Genomic DNA, 20,781 nt, shown 5'->3' on the forward strand with positions numbered 1-20,781 from the left:
ACGCACAAGCCATAGTGCAGGGGCTGCACATTGTCAAAACTCAACATTCCAGGATGAATAAATGCACAAATGGCTTTTATGGCTTATAATCATGTGTTAGTAAGATTATGATATTGAAATTCAAAATTCAGCAAACGAACTATGTACCAGGCAGTGTGAGGTGGTACAAGAGCATGAGTTTTGGAGGACTGTAAAGGATGTCCGTGAAGTGCCTGGCACACAGAGATGCCCATACCTGGTACTTTTCTTAATACCTTTATGTGATCTGATTTAATTGTTCTCACACACAACCTTGTTAGGCAGTGGATTAGTCAGCTCAGGCTGCCACAGACTGGGTGGCTTAAACAACAGAAATTTATTTTCTCACAGTTCTGGAGGCTCCAAGTCCCAGGTCAAAGTGTAGGCAGGTGAGACCTCACTTCCTGGCTTACTGAGAGCCTCTTTCTCATTGCGTCCCGGCGTGGCCTTTCCTCTGTGTGTTCACATGAAAAGAGAGCTCTGGTGTCTCTTTTTCTTTTTATACAGACACCAGCCCTATCAGATTAGGGCCCCACCCTTATGGGACCTTAATTACCTTATTTAGCTTTAATTACCTTCTTGAAGGTTGATCTGCAAACCCCTTCAGTGGGGGTTGAGGCTTCAATGTATACTTTTTTGGGGGGTGGGGAGCACAATTCAATTCATAACAAGTAGTTACTCCCTTCCTATTTTACAGATGGGGAAATAGATATTCAGGGGGATGTTTCTGCTCTTCTGGGAAGCCTGACTGTGCTTTCAGAAATGTCCACCACCCATATTGCCATAGGTTTCTTTCGTCCCTGCAATCTAAAAGAGCTCGATCCTCTCTAGGATTTTTTTCCCCTAAGAAAACAGAATCCAGAGCATCTTTTCTTTGGATGGTGCTGATGAAACCCTGAGAGTTGATTCCCCCCACCCCCCCGAATTCCTCACCTCTCTTCTAACTAGCTGAGACCATGGGGCTATAACATAATGGATTACATGGTTCCAATTTCCTGTACATCACAGAACAAGAACCACAGCATAGCCAGGTTTACCAACATCGGAACAAAGCTGGGGAAGGAAGGTTGTTTGGCATATAGCTAACCTTAGGTGGAATTATTTTGTTGCCTTCTCACCAGAAAGCATGTTATTCTCCATCTGATGACTTTGATATCATTATAACTCAATACTCTCTATTTCATAGCTTATGCCTACTCGTGCCATTTACTGCTTTATGTCTTGTATTCTCTCAGTCTTACCAGCTTCAGTCAAATTGTTATTTCTTTGTGTCTTGAGTTCTAATCTCACTCAGAGAGGATGTGATTTGTTCAACCAGTTAGCATCCCTTTAGGTCTCTGGCCAGTTTTCAGTCTAATTATATGTGTTGTTTCAGGACAATGGGAAGTTCTTTCATCCATCACATCTTGAGGAAAATACTCTGAGAATACACAAGGGCTCTATTCTAGTCCTGTGTTTACTTCTCTTCTATAAGGCAGTCCAATGTTGTTAACATTCAAATTCTGGGGTAAGAGTGTCTGGATTTAGACCCAGCTTCTAGCACTTACCAGCTATATGAACTCCGGTAAATATGCCTCAATGTCCTCATCAATAAAATAAGGATGGTAATAAATATTCCCTACCTCACCGAGTTCTGAGGATTCAGTAAGTTAAGGCATGTGAACATTTAGCACAAAGCACGCATATCGTAAGAGCTCAGTAAGTTTGTAATTGTAATTGATCGTCTGAGTGTGCTTGCCCACCAGGAAGGAGAATGTCAGCTCCTTTGCCAGGAATCTCTAATTGTAAACTTACAAATAAGCATTTAAGCTTTAAATTTTAAGGTGTCTGTTTCGTGGCTGACTAAATAACATGATTAACGAAAGCTGTTAGTTCCTGATGAAATTCATTCGCCAATTCCACAAGCGTTATTTACACAGACATTGGGGACGAAACCAGGGAATTCCGGGACTTCGGGGCGAACTTGAACCGCTGAGCGAGGGGAATCGACCACGCATGCGCCTTTCGTAGGCAGGGCCGCGAAGGGCCGGAGCCGGGAAAGAGCGATGAATTACGATCTCTGCTGGCGACGCTCACGACTTTTGCCGTAAAAGTCGTATGTGGCGCCTGCGCACCTCCTTTCCTTTTTCGGATTGTCGACTCCTTCGCTGTGCGGGTCCTCGCTGCGCCGCCTGGGCCGTCACCATGGTGAAGCTGAGCAAAGAAGCGAAGCAGAGGCTGCAGCAGCTCTTCAAGGGCGGCCAGTTTGCCATCCGCTGGGGCTTCATTCCTCTCGTGATTTACCTGGGTCAGTGGGAGAAGAACCTGTGAGGAGACGGGAGGGAAGGGGGTGTGGAGGCTGCGACTCCATCTTTGGCTTGAGAAACGTAACCACGCTGTGCAGGTCCTTGGAGGCTTTCGGATCAAGTGGGGTCGGTCTAAATTGAGTTTGAGTTCCTGTTCAACCTCTTAGTATTTTTATGGTCTGTAACCAGTCACAGAACCCCCCACCCCCTATTCTGTTTTTACATCTGTAAAATGGAGGCGACACACTCTGCAGGATTGTTGGGAGTGTTAGATTGTCACCTAATGTGTGTGGCAGCGACACATCTCTGGCACCAGGTGGGTTTTCAGGGCGTTTTCCTCGCCTCTCCAGGTGGGCCTAACTAGAAAGGGTCCTCTCGACGGGATGCGGCGCCGCCTTGAAGCATGATTATGAAAGCAGTTGGATGCTGGAGCTTGCTGACCTGTAGAAAGAAGGGCGAGGATTTCTATGACAGAACCCATTCTGCTGGCGAGGAAGCCGAGTTAGAGACGAGTTTTGCTCCTTGCCGTATGCCCCACAGCTGTTAAGTGGGGGAGCTATGAACTCAAGCAATGGGACATCAGACCCCGTATTCTTAACCTGTAGGCTGTACTGCAAAGATTTGTAAGTTGTTTTCACCCAGGGCTGCACCCTAGGACTTGACCCTATGTCTAGCCTTGGGTAGTTTTTTTTTTTTCTTTCTAGTCTTATTACCGGACTCAGGAAACATGGTAGAAGAAAAGAGCCCCAGTGCTGTCAGTTTGAGCATAAGTTTGACATTTTCTGAAACTCAGTTTTACACTTTAAAATTCTGTGGTTTTAACAAGGTGCTGCTTCCTATTTGTTTTAGATGTCGTGCATTGCTTAAAAGAAAGTACACGCTAAATCTTGACGGAGCCCTGGATTATGCTGGAAGTTCTTTAGGCAGCTGTGGCTCCCATTTCCCTATGGATTGCAAACCATATGATAATCTGGAAATACTTAAGTATTCAGGACTTTAAAAGATCTTTTCCCTCCCTCATTTTCAATACATTTTTTAAAAAGCATTAATTTCCCAGATTTTAGTGACTTTGTATAAGTATCAAGGATTAGGGTAAATAATTGACAGCCTAGTGGTACAGCTGTGCTCTTACCCCTCTTCCTCCCAAACTGCTACCCCCTCCCCAACTTTAAAATGGTAGAAGTGCCCAGTTTGGTTAGTGAAACAGTGGGACTACCTCTCTTAGCTAAGAAAGGGGGGGGGGGGGGAGGTTAGGGAGATTTGGATTCTTCCCCTCTATTGTGCCATTTCCTTTTTTCATTATGTATGTGGGATGATAATGCTTTTTCTCTTCCATCCTAGAGTTTGTTTCCCTTTTTGTGCACACTGGTTATGTTCTCTTTCCTAGGATTACCATTTATGTCTAACCTACTTCCCAGGTTGTTTCTTTTACTTCTCCACCTTGCCTCGTGCTAAAACCTACAATTGCAGATTGAATTTCTTGTGTAATTTTTTTTTTTTTTTTAGGTTAAAACATACTACTTTAGGGTTTCAGGGAGTGTAGTGGGATTATTGTGCTATAAAAATAGGACAGTGACATAAAGAATCAGTTTGGACATTACCAACAAAAAGATTTTAATGAGTCACCTGATGGAAGACAGTTTTCCACAGTGTCTTGAATTTCTGCAAATCTTGTGAACAGAGGCCCTGACTACCCTTTGTTCCATATTATCTGTTTAAGGATTTTTGTAGAATGAACAGCCTTGCAAAGTAGTACCTCCATCTAGAACAACAGGGAGACATGCTTACTGCCCATTATCAAAGATTCTGGTTCCCTAGACCAAGGATTGTCTCCAAAATGATGGTACTGTGACTAAAGTTATAGCTGGGAGTAATACATTGTTCTTTGTTTCTGACTTGGTATCTTGTATCTTCTACCTGCATCTGTGAAACTGGCAGGCTAGTTTGTTGTCTTGAAAAGGGGGTAAAATTTCATACCCCTCACAGTTCTTGATGCAAACTCTAATTTTAATCAACTATTTCAGCAAATTAACATACGTTGTCCAATTAATATATTTTAAATGGTAAAAGGTTTATTTAATCATACAGTGATACCTCGGTTCTCGAACGCCTCGGTTTTCGACCAAATCGGTATTCGACCAGGAGATTCGAGAAACTTTTGTCTCGGAATCCGAACAAATATTTGGAACTCGAACTTCCGAGATGAGCCGAGTTGAGCCGAATGGCGTTCATTCGGCCCAGCGCGCCTTGCTTGCGTCATCAGTGTGAGTGCAGAGAGAGAATCACGCTTTGTGGAGAGAGTCACGCTTTGTGGAGAGAGTCACGCTTTACACTGAATTTAACCCTTAGACATACTGTACACTTTTATTTCTTGTTGAGACTTATGTTTTTCTACATATTATATACAAATTAGGCCAGTAAATAGGCATTTTCTGGGGCTTGGAACGAATTAATCCAGTTTCCATTATTTCCTATTGGGTTTCATTGCTTCGGTTCTCGAACAATTTGGTTCTTGACCGTCCTCCTGGAACGAATTATGTTCGAGAACCGAGGTATCACTGTACTTGTAATAAGAATGTTAACTTAATTAGGTTGTGAAACAATAACTGGAATGCCCCCCCCCTTTTTCTATTACCAGTCTTTGATTGCTTTATAAAAAGAGGTTCATAGGGGATAAAATAAGATGTCCTCAATATATTTTTTTTTTTTTTAGTTTAGTTTCTTTAAAAAAATCTTTTTGCTCTTTGAAGTCTTTCATCCAGTGTGATTTGGTGGTTGTAATATCTTTTTTCTGGGTAATGACTAATAATGAAAGATAGTACATACTAAGGGCTACTATACTAATTGTGTATATAATAGCAAGAAGGTAGTTTGTCTTCCCTGCTGATTATTTCTGGACATAACTCATACTCGAGTGAAGATTGAAAATTGTTCTGTAGTACAGATGAATCTAGATAGAGTTGGTAGATTGGGATACCATTCCAGCTACCCTAGGTTATTGAAAAAGAAAGGTTTTTTTTAATCCTCACCCAAGGATATTTTTCCATTTATCTTCAGATAGAGTTGGAGGGAGGGAGGGATGGAGGGAAAGGGAGGAAGGGAGGGACAGAGGAAGGGGGGGGGGGAGAGTGAGAGAGACATCGATGTAAAAGAGACACACCAATTGGTTGCCTCCTGCTCAACCCTGACCAGGGCTGGGGACCAAACTGCAACCAAGGTATGTGCCCTTGACCGGAATCGAATCCATGACTCTGGTCTGCGGGCAATGCTCTAACCACTGAGGCAAACCAACCAGGGCAAAAGAAAGTTTTGATTGTAAAGTTTTTGCTGGGGTTTTAATTAATATTTATTCTCTTTTTCTCTCCTCTCTTCCCCTATCTTTCAGGATTTAAGAGGGGTGCAGATCCTGGCATGCCTGAGCCAACTGTTTTGAGGTACTCTTCTTACAAATAAACATTTTAGGGCAAATGTTCATATATTAGTGCTGAATCACTGGGACGCTGAAGAGCAGTAGTGGTAGGCATTGTGATGGAGCTTTCCCAGTCGGTGTAGTTTGGGGCTGTTGGAAAACTGCAGCAGTTTGCAGACCAGCTTAGCTTATGTTAGCAAGTAAGCACTTTCCCTAATTTATTTATTTATTTATTTAATCCTCACCCGAGGAAATTTTTTCATTTTTTTTTTGTTCAGATAGAGTGGGGGTGGGGGGGAGAAACATCGATGTGAAGGGGACACATCAAGTAGTTGCCACCCGCACGACCCCAACCAGGGCCAGGGACAAACTGCAACCGAGATACGTGCCCTTAGCGGAAACCGAACCCGGGTCTCTCTGGACCACAGGCCGACGCTCTAACCGCTGAGCCAAACTGGCCAGGCTCCCTAATTTTTTTTAAATTGATTTTTAGAGAGAGAAGGAGAAAGATAGAAACATCGATGTGAGAGAGAACCATTGATCGGCTCCCTCCTGCATGCCCCCTACTGGGGACTGATCCTGCAACCCGGGCATGTGCCCTGACTGGGAATCAAACCTGCGACCACTTGGTGCATGGGTTGATGCTCAGGCATTGAGCCACACTAGCTGGGCTCTTCCTAATTTTTATTTACTATACCATGTTTTAACCTTAGTGAAGCATATTTTTTTTTTAAATAAAAGGAAATTATCTTTCTGCCACTTGAAAAGGTGAACTGTTTTTCATTTCTCATATTTACATCTTAACCTTATTCAGATAAATACAACTTTTATATGATTCTAACAAGAGTACAAAAGATTTTATTTTCTTCACATAAAATTAGAGTTGATATCTCATACATTTTCCAGCTGTTGATTACTTAGGTTTTTATATTTTTCAATATTTAACATAACAATATAATGAACATTTTTATACACATAGATCGTATAGGTTTTGATTTATTTCCTTATGGTAAATTCTCATGGGATTGTTAAGTCAAATGTATGAACACTTATGGCTCTGAAAATGCATTGTCAAATTTCTTTCTCAGGAATTACCTTGCCAGTGTTTGATAAGCACTTGTGAAAACTACACACATGCAGAGTATAGATATTCATATACTGACACATGTATGTATATATGTATGCTTATGAAAACTATATGCATGTGTGCACATAGGTATATATATATATAAAGGCAGAATCTAGAACAGGCAAGTTTGCTCTGTAGAAGGGATTGCATCCCTGCACAGTTGCTGTGGGATTTCAGCTGGACCCTCTATTTTACAGACATTCTTGTGGTTTTCCTTAACAGACTTTTCACCAGTTGTTCTGGGTCTTTGGTGTCTTCAAACTTCTACTCTTAAGTTATTTTTTCTAGAATGTGCAGAAAATAAAAGCATTATTACTGACTGTCACTTAACAATGTATCACTCATTGTTTCAGGTGCTTTATATACAATATTTCTAATTGTCATTTCAGTCCTTCGGAGCAGGTCACAGTTGGTAGGTGGTAGAGTATGTCTGTCTCCAAAACCTACACTCTTTCCACTGGGTCACCTGGCCTCCCTTAGTTAATCTTACCTCTTACTGTACTTAGCACAGTGCCAACTGATAGGAATTTCCTCTACCCCTCTGCCTTGCCAGCCTCTTCTAAGAGGAAAGGTTTTTTTTTTTGTACCTGAGGTTACCACCATATGTACCCTCAACTTGTCCATTTTTGCAGTTATTCCCTAATAAAGTGCTGTAATAAATGATCTTCACCCACTGCTTCCTTTTTCACTTCCCTCTCTCCCTTTAACATCGTATGGTTAACCTTTATGCTATGGCTTCTTAAAACTGTTTTCAGAGATCACCACTAAGTTTCTTTTTTTTTAGCCTTTATTATTCTTTGAACTGCTGATTTCTTTTTTTATAAAATGAGGTCTTGAGGTAATGTATCTGCTATTTACTAGCCAATTGACCTTAGTTTCCTTAGGGAAACATTACCTTAGGAAACATTATCAGAGATGGGATGACCTGGTCAAACTGTGTGAACATTTTCTAAGCACTAGAGGAAGTCACCATCAGATATTTTTCCCCAAGAGGCTATTAAGCTTTTTAAGATGAAGTTTCCTGTTTTATAAGTTGGGTATAATACTACTTCATATGATTGCCAGGAAGATTGATTAAGAACCCTGTATGTATTTGGCAAGTAATAATGTGAATAACTGTTAATGGTATTTTAAAATCTTCTTTGTGTCATCTTTACCTCATTTCTTTCTCCTGTGGGAAGTATGCTCTAGCTACGAGATGCTGTTTGCTGGTCCCAGAATGAACTGTACATTTTCATGCCTTTGCCTGTATGCTTGTGCTCCTTCCTTTCAGTTTCCACTTGAAAACCTACTTCTAGAAAAGCCCAATTTCAAATGTCACCTCTTCCCTAAATCATTTTCCCCTTTTTCCAGCTGAAACCACTCTATTTTGTGTTTCCAGAGTGTTCTTTTCAGTCATTCTCTGCCTTATGTTATGCTTGTTGGGTATTTACATTATATTTTGTCCTGTAAGAACCTAAAGTAGCTGCCAACAAATGTTGAATTAATCAGTCAGATGACCCAACTTCTTGGTGGGTTTTTGAACAGGAATCTAGAGTATTGCTTCTTGTGGTATGATTGTTACACTGGACCTGCATGCTGGAAAATGGCATTTTGTGCCCAGGTGATCCAGGATTCAGAGGTGGGGTACAATGCACCCTTCTGTTGAACTTTTTGGCTTCCCACCAAGAGTTGACCCTAGTTGTAGACTAGATGGAGCAATCACCCCCTGCTTTTTTTTTTTTTTACCTTAAATGTCTTCTCAGTACTCCTCTCCTTTCTGGTGCTGACTCTCTTTTCTGTCATTAAGAGCATCTTCTGGTTTCCTTCCAGAAGTATCTGTGTTTAGGAAAGAACTGGCCGAATGCCTGCAAAGGCGACCAGTTACAGTGTTGCATACACTGCGCCGCCTGTGCTGGGAGACTGGCTGCAGCGTCTTCCTGGGCTGCCTAGTCTGTACCCTGAAAGAAACAGTTGTATCTGCCAAGGTTTTTATTAATGTAGAATTTATTGTTCATTAAAATCAAGTTTGTTGTTTATGTATGACTTTATATAATACTTATGTAAGTAATATAGCTCATGATTTACTGGTCTGTTTCCTTTGCTAGTAGTTGGGTTCCTTGGGATTAAGACCATGTTCGTTTTTGTGTCCTCTCACCCAGGATGGTACATTGTACATGGTCAACAAATGTTGGTTGATATGAATGCCTTATTTAAAATGCTAAGTGAAATAAGCCCATTAGAGAAAGAGAAATATCACATGATCTCACTTATATGTGGAATCTAATGAACAAAAACTGATGAACAAAAAAGGACCGGAGGCACAGATACATGGAACAGACTGACAGATCTCAGAGGGGAGGGGTAAATGGTGGGGGGGACAGGAAGAGATTAATCAAAATACATATATGCATAGCCCATGGACACAGACAGTAATGTGGGGAAGACCTGGGGGGTGGCACATGGAGGACATCTGTAATAGTGTCAGTAATAAACAAAGAATAAATGTCACAAAACTAAAAAAAAAAAAAGTGCTTTAATAAATAAGGGCAGTATCTTAGTAAACATTATTTAGGCAAAATATATCAATACTAAGATTAACTAAGAGAATCATTGTTCCCATTATTTGTATAAGGCCAAGGAAGATACTCTTTTTCTATATTTTGGGTGCTCATTACTACTGAGGAGGAGATCTTAATAGATGAATAATTTATTTTCATGTCTTAACTGTATTCAGAAATACTTGGGGTTTAATGGGAAAGTTTAATATACTTTTGAAAATTAGAAATAGATACATGTTGGGTTTTTTTCTCAGGTAAAGGGAAAATACTTTTTAAAAACAAACTTTAGAGAATATTCAAATTGTCATTTTGTAATGTAATTTTTATTGCCATATTACTAGAAATCACATCTTTAATAAAAAAGATTTAGAAATAAAATACCTCTTGCCTCTTTCCTGTATGCTGTTGCTTAGTCAGCAAATGATTCAGGAATTTGGGCTAGTTAGTGGCTGGAGTGTTTGGCATAAGAATTAGTTGAGGCAGAAATGAAGGCTAATTGCTCTTGGGATGTGTGTGGACTAATGGTTAAGAGCTCCTGAGTTATATCGCACTCTACCACTTGCAATATGTAACCATTCAAAGTCTCGGTTTCCACATCTTTAAAATAGGGATCATGGTTTTTTTGTCTGCTGCTCTTTTTATGTCTTGTTCCATTCTCCATGCTGAGGGTGGTTTCCTCTGCAAGTATCTCAGTTTCAGCTCCCCTGTTTGTTTGTTTTTAACTTTGGGTTACCCTGGTACTGATTTTAGCCACTTTATTTTTGTATTCTGCAATCAGACTGAAGTGTAATTCAAATACTGGAATATCCGATTGGCTCCACATGGGTCGGGTTTTCTGTTTTGTTCAGTTAGCTGTGGTCAGGAGACAGGGTTTCAGTTACAGTAGCTACATAGGCTCAACTCTGCAGAAGGAGGAAAGGGACACTTCCAAAGCATGGGCTGGGCAGCACACTTCCAAACAGGACTACTGTAAGAGTCTTTTATTGATAAATATTCTCATAAACAATTTGCCAGATCATTAAAGAGTCTTCATAGCCCAGCTGGTGTGGCTCAGTGGTTGAGTGTCAACCCATGTACCATGAGTTCGCCAGTTCAATTCCCAGTCAGGACACATGCCCAGGTGGTGGGCCAAATCCCCAGTGGGGGTCATGCAGGAGGCGGCCAGTCGATGTTCTCTCTCACTGATGTTTCTATCTCTCTCTCCTTCTCCCGTTCTCTCTCTCTAAAAATCAATAAAAAAAAGTCTTCATAAATATAATTTTATTGACCATATTTATTTAACCATTTTCCTTAATTTGGATAGTTAGTCGTTTCCTTTCTTTTTCTTCACAGTGGACAGATGTATTTGCTGCCAGCACACACATCTTAGAGATATTCTGCATTTTTGAGGGCCTTTAACTCATCTGAACTCATAGAACATCATAGAGGGTTGACATTTCTATAATTTGAGGTCACCTCCTGTACCTCTCTGGACCCTGATTTTGTCAGAATTGAGGGCATCATTGGCGACTTTCCTCCTTTTGAAGGCTATAACCTATCAACTTTTTGGACAGAATTTCAATCTAGTGAAAAGAGCCCAACTTTTTGGGTATTGAACATGTCTCATTTATGGCCAGTTTCTTCAGTTCTCTGAGTTTCACTTTCCTCAAATATAAAATGAGAAAACAGTCTAGCTAGTGTGGCTCAGTGGCTGAGTGTCGACCCATGCACCAAGAGGTTGCCGGTCCAATTCCTGGTCAGGACACAAACCCAGGTTGTGGGCCCGATCCCCAGTGGGGGTCATGCAGGAGGCAGCTAGTCGATATTCTCTCATCGGTGTTTCCCTCCCTCCCTCTTCCTCTCTCTAAAACCAATAAAGGAAAAGAAATAAAAATAGGGATCATAATTAGGATTTGTGAACTTTGTGTACAGTGTCTGAGCCATAGGAAGCATTCAATAAATGTTATTCTTAATTTTACTGGTGTTGCATCTAGTAATGGTACAGCTTTTTTTCCTGAGTTTATCAGTCCTTCATGTTAATGGAAATCATTAATCATTTACTTTTTATTGACTTCAACTTACATTTTCCTTTTTGTTTGTATAACAAGTAACCACTCTCAAAACTAACAAAATTGTATTTCTTTAAATATAGGCCTCTATGTTTGATTTTTTTTTTTCAATGAGATTGAGCCTTATCTTCTAGTAACTGAATTTGATAGATGAGTGAACACAGATGTAAATGTATAAAATCTTCTAGTTCTTAAACTATGTTTAAGAAGTTTTTACTTTGGGATTTAATTTATTTCTCCTCTTCACAAACATTTTAGCTTACTTTGGGGATAAAGGACTGTTTGGTCATCTGGATTTGGAAGCAATCAATGGACAGGAACAACACGGAAGGTGTTCACTCTGGCTGGGACAAGAGATGGGACATCGTTCAGACGTTCACCACTTGGATGGCACAAGGCTCTTCGCAGGTGCATCTGTGGCAGAGTGGAGCCTCTGCTGACTTATTTATGGTAGACTGTATCAAATAAATGTTTTTAACAGTGTTGTGTTGAGTCCTTTTTTAGTTTAACACAGTAGTATTGTTAGGTAAAAAATGTAGCCTTGCCTTGCGGGGGTTTGGCTCAGCAGTTAGAGTGTCAGCCCGTGGACCGAAGAGTCGTGGGTTTGCTTCCAGTCAAGGGCACATACCTCGGTTGAGATTGAGGTTTGGTCTGGCCCTGGTTGGGGTCATGCAGGAGGCAACTGATGGATGTGTCTCTCTCTCTCTCTTTTTTTTATTAATTTATTTTTGTTACAGATGTTTCTCCTTTTTTTTCCCCATTGACACCCTCCTCCCCATTGCCCCCCCCCCCGTTCCCGGCTTTGTTGTCCCTGTCCATTGGTTATGCATACATGCATATAAGTTCTGTGGTTTATCTCTTCCCTCCCCCTCCAACCCCCTCTTCTTAGACTTGTCAGTCTGTAGCCTACTTCCACGTCTCTGGGTGTACCCTATTCCCCAGACTGTTATGTTCATTATATTCCACAAATAAGTGAGATCATGTGATATTTGTCTTTCTCTGCTTGGCTTGTTTCGCTTAGGATAATACTTTCCAGGTCTCTCCATGTCATCTTAAAGGATAAGAGATTTTTCTTTCTTATAGCTGCATAGTACTCCATTGTGTATATGTACCACAGCTTTTTTATCCATTCGTCTACTGATGGCCACTTGGGCTGTTTCCAGATGATGTGTCTCTCGAATCAGTCTCTCTCTGTCTCTCTTTCTCTCTCTCTCACTGTGCCCCTCCCTGCCTCCCACTCTATCTGAAAATAAATGGAAAAAGATCCTCGGGTGAGGATTAAAAAAAAAAAGCAGGCTTTTAGTACCTTTTCAAAACAGGGAATCTATATTTGTGCCTACATGCTACCTTCAAAAGTTAGAGAATTTCCAAGTTAATGTCTTAACACATGTTTTCCAACTTCCCTGTGCATTGAATTAATAATTTCCCCGGGATGTTCTGAGGTAGTAAAAGTAGAAACAGCTCTCAGTCTGTGACAAATTGGGCCCTTACTTTCTGTACTGAATTGGAATACATTTCTTATTGAAAGAAGGAGGCTCTTTGGCTCTTTTGGAAGTTGATGGGATTAGCTTTGGGGAGTGTATGTCTGATTTATTTGTGATATAAAAGATTTCCCTCACTGGTGTTTGGGAACTAGAGCTGGCTGGGCAGGAGCCCACTGAGAGCTATACGGAGCAGTAGAGCTTTCTATTTCCTGATAGAAGAAAAGGCAGTTAATGGAACGAATTTTCAGTTCTAGATACTAGTTTCCTGGGAACTACCTGTATATGAAGCCTATTTATATTTTAAGCTTTTTTCATAATTCTAACAAAATATATTTACGTAGTTTTGGGAATTATAATTAATGTAGAAAAGTAGGCTTGAAGTAAGATAGAATCCTGTTTGGGAGGAGCCCATTGGTTTGAATATTTTAGCATCTAGTGTTTAAGTTGGGAATGATCATGAATGTAATTTCAGGTAACTGGAGTTGTCATTACCAGAAAGTTCTTGTTTCTAAGTAAAACCATTAGCTATTTAAACCTACTGTTTAAACCTGTTACCTTGGCCATGGAGATGTAGGAGACTGTTATTGAGACTTACTGCACAAGGGGGTTTTAAAGTGGAATTTTTGAGAGCTAACTGCAGGAAAACCATTTTTCATAAGCACTTAATATAATTACTTCTACATCATGAATCTTGGCACGTAGGATTTTGCTTAAAAAGAAAAGTAGTTAAATCCCACAACAACTCTTAGTTTTAAATCTCATAGAATTGCTTAAGATTTTGGCCTTCCACTCCTTTCTTTCTATTAAATTTTCGTGTTTTCAGTGAATTTTTTTTCTAGTTAGAATTTTAGTGTATATTTTCTCCCCTTTCTCATTCAGGATTTCTAGAAATTGAGGAAGTAAAGCTAGGGTAGATGTTCATTCTGATAAATACTAACATGGATGGTAAGCATAACTGGTTTTATATTTTAGGGGTTAACTTGTAGTGGTCTATAAAACCTAGTAGATTTTAATGAAAGGAATCCGGAATTAAGTTGTAAGGGACCAGTTAGTTCCCTGATCTCAGATCAGGAAGTTAAGGAGCAGAGTTTTAGTTCTTGTTCAAGACAGAATAAAAGCTGAGGCTAGCACATACATTAATGTGTGTGTATACCTTAAATTTGTGAAGTTTATAGCTAAGCTCCTATATTTTATTGAATTTTAGTTTTTAGGGCAGTGCCATCCAGTTCAACAAGCACTGGTCTCTTCTTGGATGGACACTAGAGAGGCCTTAAAATTAAGATATTCTTGACCTTGATTTGCTAAGGCAAAACCACTAGGCTGAGGACCTGATTGAGTCTTGGCACTGCTCTTAGTTCTACCCTTGCTGGAGAAGTCACTTAATCTTTAGGCTTCAGTTTCTTCCACAAAGTAGGAATAATAATAATTGCCCCAGGGCATTGTTTCATAAACCAGTGTTTCCCAGCTGATCCCAGACTAGCATGACCTAGAAACTTGTTATCAATGCACATTTCAGGTATGAAAACAGGGTGAGGCCCAGCAATCTCTGTGTATTTTAGTTACTTTAACCATTATTTTGAGTTAAGCTTATTTGTGACAATTAGGGAGTTGTATGCAGTGTAAGAAATGACAAAGATCCCTGTGCCCTTGGTATCCCCCAGTGGTGACATATTGTAAAACTATAGTAGAGGATCAGGATACTGACATTGATACGATCAGAACTCTTCCATCACCTCAAGGATCTCGTGTCGCCCTACTTTGTGCCGCCCTACTATAGCCAACCATCCTCACCACTCCCCACCTCATCCCTAAACCCTAGCAGCCTCATTTCAAGAAAGTTATAGAAATGGAATAAAACAAGGTGAGGCCCAGCAATCTGTGTATTTTAGTTTGGGATTAGTTTTTTTCCACTCGCCATAATGCTCAGTAGATTTATCTAGGTAGTATGTACAGCTGTCTGTGCTCACTATGCATTTAAGGTTCTGCAGGTGACGGATGGAGCTCAGATTTGAAAACTGCCACCTTAGACTCGCAGCAGCCCTCCCACTCCCCCTGCACATTAAAGTCTATTTTCTACATAATATCCAGAGTGATCTTTTTAAGTCAGGTCACATCCCATGTTGATGAGAACTTCCCAGTGGCTTCCTACCACTGGGAATGAAATCCTGAATCCTCTGTTACCTTCAAGACTATGGAATCTGGCCCTACGTGCCTTTGATCTCTTCACGGCCTAGTCATCTTTCCCCCATATTCACTTGCACTCTTGCTATTTTGATCTCTTATTATCCCTCAGAAAGGCTACACAGCTTCTTACCTTGGTGTTAGCTCTTCTTTCTGTTGGAACTCTTCTCCCAGCTGTCCACATGCTTAGCTTCTTTTCTTTATTGTAATCTGTCCAAATGTCACCTTGATGGAGAGGGCTTCTCTCATCCTTATGTAAAATAGCAAACCCTGCACCTATGCTGTCTCCCTTTATTCTCTTCCCTAACCTCACTTTTCTTCAAAGAACTTCTACCCATCTGGTCTTTTATATGCATGTAAATAAATAATCTTGACTCTCACTTCTAATATGTAAGCTCCATAAACAGGACTGTATTTTTATAGGCTAACACAGGTCCTGGCACATAGTATGTATTTAATAGGAATGAATGAATTACAAGATTGTATGAAGTGTAAAATGCTTTGAGACTGGAAACTCATAACATGAAGCACTGTACAGGGCCAGTATTTTTCTCTGTATCAGCCATAATTGGTAATATAGTCCCGCCAAGGACTTGACATCAAAAGATGTTGAGAGGAGGTGATGTGGGAAAGGGAATGTTTACTATGACTTGACATTTTATTCCTTTAGTCACAACACTGAAGTAGGGCGTTTCCATTTTGCAGATGAAACAGGCTTGGGTCACATCCCCCAAATCACAGAGAAATCTTGGATTTGAACCCAGATCTGCTAACTAAAAGCTCATGATTTTATTAGTGACATCACACTTAAAAACATTTTTTTTTTTTTTTTTTTTTACAACTGGTGAAATGTTATAAGAGACAATTACAATGACTACGAAATGTTAGCATTCAAGTTCCACAGAGAAGGCCACTATAGTACATAGAGTACTAGTCAAATTCACATAAATTTAACTTATTTGAAATTATCATGCTAGCTATAATGAACTCTAAATATTTCTTTTTGTTGTTATATGTCATAGAATAGCCTACATTTCTAGAGAGGTATATTGCACATACAATAAAATGAACAGATCTTAAATATGTAGGTTGATAACCATCATTTGTATACACCCTGTAACCACCACACCAAGATGGGGATCCAGATCTTGAACCTTGGATCCTTAGTGTATCACACATAGTAGATACTTAAGAGGTGTTTTTTAACTAAATGTAAACAACTTTTGAGGTTGACATAGATTAACTGTTTAGGGGAGTTTGAATTGATGTTCTCTTTCCTGGAAGAAGCAAAGATAATAAAAGTAACCGTCTTAGAACTTTGCTCAAAACCCTTCCCATTTTCTTAACTTCCTCATCACAAAGGCAAGGCTCTAGTTGACTTGTTCGCTGATATATCCCTTACACCTAGAACAGTGCATGGCCCTTGTGGGGTCTCAGTATTTGGTAGGCGAAGAAGTAGACATGGCATAGAATGTAAGATGCCTACCGAAAATCCATTTTGCCATCCAATCCTGAACATCATTGTTTTATATATTTTGTCCAGTGTATGGCAGATAAGGCTACCTCTAATACTAGCTATTCTGTCATGGTTGAGACTACAAGTCCAAGACAACTTTATTTTTTATTGAAAAAAAAAAGTTTTTTCTTTATTGATTTTAGAGAGAGGAAGGCAGAGGGGGAGAGAGACAGAGACTCATCAATGAGAGAAAACATTGACCACATCCTGCATGCCCCCACTAGGGATTTGGCCCACAATCTTGGCATGTGCCCTGACCGGGAATTGAACCAGCGACCTCTTGATCCATGGATCAATGCTCAACCACTGAGCCACACTGGCCAGGTGACAACTTTATTTTTTAATTCACACACTTGTTAATGAGAAATGGAGTTGGTGTATGCTAAAATTAATCTTATTTTTCTCTTGTTATACTTCTTTTTAAGTAAAAAGAGGCTGTAATGAATAGTGTTGATGTGGGTGGGTAGCTAGGTTATTAGAACTTTCAATGGCTTTGAAGAGAACTCCCACAAGTTATTTTACATTGAAAAGCTCCCCACAGAACTATTAGTTTAATTTCTTTTTCTTAAAACAGCAAGACTTCTCTCTGAAAGTCTGTAGCTGTAGGAAATTCAGCATATGTCAACTTTTAAAAAGAACTTGGAAGAAAGTATATTTCTATAGTTTTGCTCCTGACTAGGTCAGAGGATGCCTAGGATATGCGTGGATCTAAAAATGATAGCAAACAAAATTGGTCCAATTTCAAAGAAAACGTTTTGAAATAACAAATTAGTAGGACACATGGGGATGAATCTAAAAGTCTTTTTAATGTTATGCACTCTGAGATTACTTAAATTTTGAATGGTTAAGAATGTTAATTCTAGCGACTGCCATCTTTGTGGGTGACTATATAAATCACAGAGCTTAGAATTTCCTGAATACAGATTTATTTAGGATTGCTTAATGATTGTCATGCTACTATTGCAAATTGGAGAGTGCTAAATGTGTCCTTTTCTGCAAAGGCAGAGAATCAGCTTAAAAGATTAATGCAGAAAAGGGCCTTGACAATTAACTAGCCCAACACCCTCTGTGGCAGCTTCTAGAATGGCTTCCAATGATCCTGGCCTCCTGGTGTTTATGCCTGCATTAGTTTGCTAGGGCTGCCATAACAAAATAACCCACAGACTGCTGACTTAAACACAGAAATGTATTTTCTCACAGTAAGACATCCATCTATAAGGCAAGAAGAAAGGCCGGAGAAGAAACCAAACCCATTGACACCCTGATCTTGGACTTTCAGCCTCTAAAACTGCTCTGATGTGAGAACTATTATGTGGGAGTTAGGGGGGAGGGCTGTAGTTAGAAGCAGATAAGTTAATGACTTTTTTTTTATCCTCACCTGAAGGACATTTTTGCATTCATCTTCAGATAGAGTGGGAGGGAGAGAGGAAGAGAGAGAGAGAAACATCAACGTGAGAGAGACATATCGACTGGTCGCCAGCCACACGACCCCAACCAGGGCTCTGCAACCGAGGTACGTGCCCTTAGTGGGAACCGAACCTAGGTCTCTCTGGTCCACAGGCCCACATTCTAACCGCTGAGCCAAACCTGCCAGGGCCGGGTAAGTTAGATGGAAGCTGATAATGGGGAGTCTAGAATGTTGGAAGAAAGGGTTTGGATGTCTCTGATAGACAACTGAAGCTATTATTATTTAGTTGAAAACTAAACTTGAAAGAAGAGCTACAAGTATGTTTTCTTAGAATTAGAACAAAACTTTCTTAAATGCTTTGTTCAACAAGTTTATGATTAAAGATTTTTATAACAGTATGTACTTAGCACCTTTGAAGAACTCCCTGTAATGTTACCTTAATATTGACTATCTTGCCTGGCCGGTGTGGCTCAGTGGTTGAGTGTCAACCCATGTACCAACAGGTCACTGGTTGGATTCCCGGTCAGGGCACATGCCCAGGTTGTGGGCCCAATCCCCAGTGGGGGGTATGCAGGAGGTGGCCAATCAATGTTCTCTCTCATCAATGTTTCTGTCTTTCTCTCCCTCTAAAAATCAATAAAGAAAAAATAAATAAAAAAAATTGAATATCTTTAACAAGACCATTCTTCAAAATTTAATTTTGTTCTTTTACTATTTGGGTCTTGTGAGTAATATATTGAAGGAAAGGAAAGAAAACACCTAAGAATATGTTATTTACATTTTTTTCCGATATTAATGAATTGTTTAAATGCCATGTGGATCAAGAGTTTATATGGAATTAGCAGAGTGAATAATGGAGGTATTATCATCCTCCTCATTATTATTATTTGAAATAAGGTTTCTCTATTATAAAGTATCATCATCCTTCATTGGCATGTATTGGATTACAAAATTCTAACCTAAATAATTTATTTCTCTGCTTTATGTATTTTATTTCCAGTCTTATGATAATCTATTAAATGATTATAAGGGTTAGCAAATGAATTGCATTATGTTAATTAGTATATTAGTTTGCTCAATACCCAAAGCTTTTCCTACAGTTCCTTTCTCTGTATCACACTGCCCTCCTAGGGCAGCAGTCCTGTGTTCTACCTGGCTCCTTGCCCAGACTTTGAAGCTCCTGTGAAGTCCCCTTCCCACTGATAGACTCTTCAGCAAGGATGATAGGAACACTGACCTTCCTGATTGATTGGTCATATTCTAGTATATGCTCTACTGAGGACATATTGCCTGAACAGGAAGGGGTCACACAGGACCAAGGAGCTCTGCGTTCATTTCTAATACCATCACCTGGTGAGCTTCCTCCCACTTAGGCAACTGTTCCCTTGCTGGCTTCCTGTGTAGTCAAGTATTAACTCAAGCCTGGGTTGTCCAAACTCCATACGTTGCGAAGGTCTTGGGACTGGTTCTTGACCACCTCCTGAGAGATAACCTCCAAGCCCTTGGGGTATCCTGTCTGATAAGAGTGTATTTGTGTACCTGGGGGTCTTGAGACTTCCTGATAGTTTACACCAACAATGGGATTTATGGTGAACATCTGTTTGTGTTCACCTGGGACTGTGGACCACACTATCAGCTTGACCTCGGTGGGGCCTGGAGACTGAGTAGCTAAGGTCAGTCATGTGGGTGCTCTACAAAGAAACGTGGCTATCAGTCCTCAGGTGAGCTTCCTAGCAGGCAGCACTTCACGTGGCCGACAGCATTCCTGAGAAAATGAAGCCCTGTGCGTGACTCCACTGGGAGAGGACAGCTGGAAGCTGGCACCCTATGTGCCATTTTCCTCTTCTGATTTCAATCTATATACTTCCACTGTAATATGTAGTAAACCATAACCACGAGTATAATAGCTTTTCTGAGTGCTGTGAGTCCCCCTAGTGAGTCATGGAACATGATGATGGTCTTGGGGACCCCCAAACACTTTCCTGTTACATGTCTTTAAACAACTTAAACATTTCACTCCACTCTCTCTTCTGAGGAGAAGTTTAATGTCATTTTTATTTTTCTTTATAGGCAGGAGTTCTATTCCTCTGGCTTTTTTCAAGATTTCTCTGTCATTGATTTTATGCAGTCTAAGTACAATATGCCTAGGTGTAGTTTTTAAAAATATTTATCCTGTTGTTATTTGAACTTTGGTATCTGTCATTAATTTTGAATATCTTTTGTTATTAATTCAAATATTTTCCTTCCTCCAGATTGGTTAGGTGCTGGTGAAACCCATGTTTTTTGGGCCCAGGCAAAATAGTTCCCCTTGAGGGCAGGCTTTTGTTGAGAACAGAATTCTGTGTATTTCAAAATGATTACGTTTTCCCTCCCCCTGCTGGAAGCACTAGGGAATTTTTCTCCAGTCTTGACTGAGAACAAGTAGGGCTCTCTCAGGCTGTGGACACTGAGCCGCCAGCAGGTCACTGATTGTTGTCTTCCTACTGGGACTGGTTGCAGGAGGGGCTTCTGCTCTTGGTTAGCTGTGATTCCATTTGCCCGTCTCTCCAGTTGGGGGGCTGTGGTTTGCCCTGTGACCTCAGTTCTCTGATGGATCTACAAAGGGGTGTTGATTATCAGTTTGTTCTGCCTTTTTTCTTGTTCTGAGGACAGGAGTAACAACCTTCAAGCTGTTAAATGTTGAACTTGAAACTGGAAATCTCCTTTACACCTTTAAATGAACATACATTAGTTTCTTAGGTTGTCTTCTTAAAGCAATGTGGA

General features: G+C 40.2%; 1 protein-coding gene across 1 annotated transcript; it reads left to right on the plus strand.

The window, feature by feature from the left end:
- Positions 1–2,127: 2,127 nt before the first annotated feature.
- TOMM7 (translocase of outer mitochondrial membrane 7) lies at positions 2,128–11,912 on the plus strand. The gene is made up of 3 exons (XM_036247173.1): positions 2,128–2,305; positions 5,689–5,737; positions 11,688–11,912. The coding sequence occupies exons 1-3, from the start codon at positions 2,203–2,205 to the stop codon at positions 11,701–11,703; spliced, it is 168 nt and encodes a 55-aa protein (XP_036103066.1). The 5' UTR covers positions 2,128–2,202; the 3' UTR covers positions 11,704–11,912.
- The last annotated feature ends 8,869 nt before the right edge of the window (positions 11,913–20,781 follow it).

Source organism: Molossus molossus, unplaced genomic scaffold (genome assembly GCF_014108415.1).
Source record: "Molossus molossus isolate mMolMol1 unplaced genomic scaffold, mMolMol1.p scaffold_m16_p_7, whole genome shotgun sequence".
Classification (NCBI taxonomy): Eukaryota; Metazoa; Chordata; class Mammalia; order Chiroptera; family Molossidae; genus Molossus; species Molossus molossus.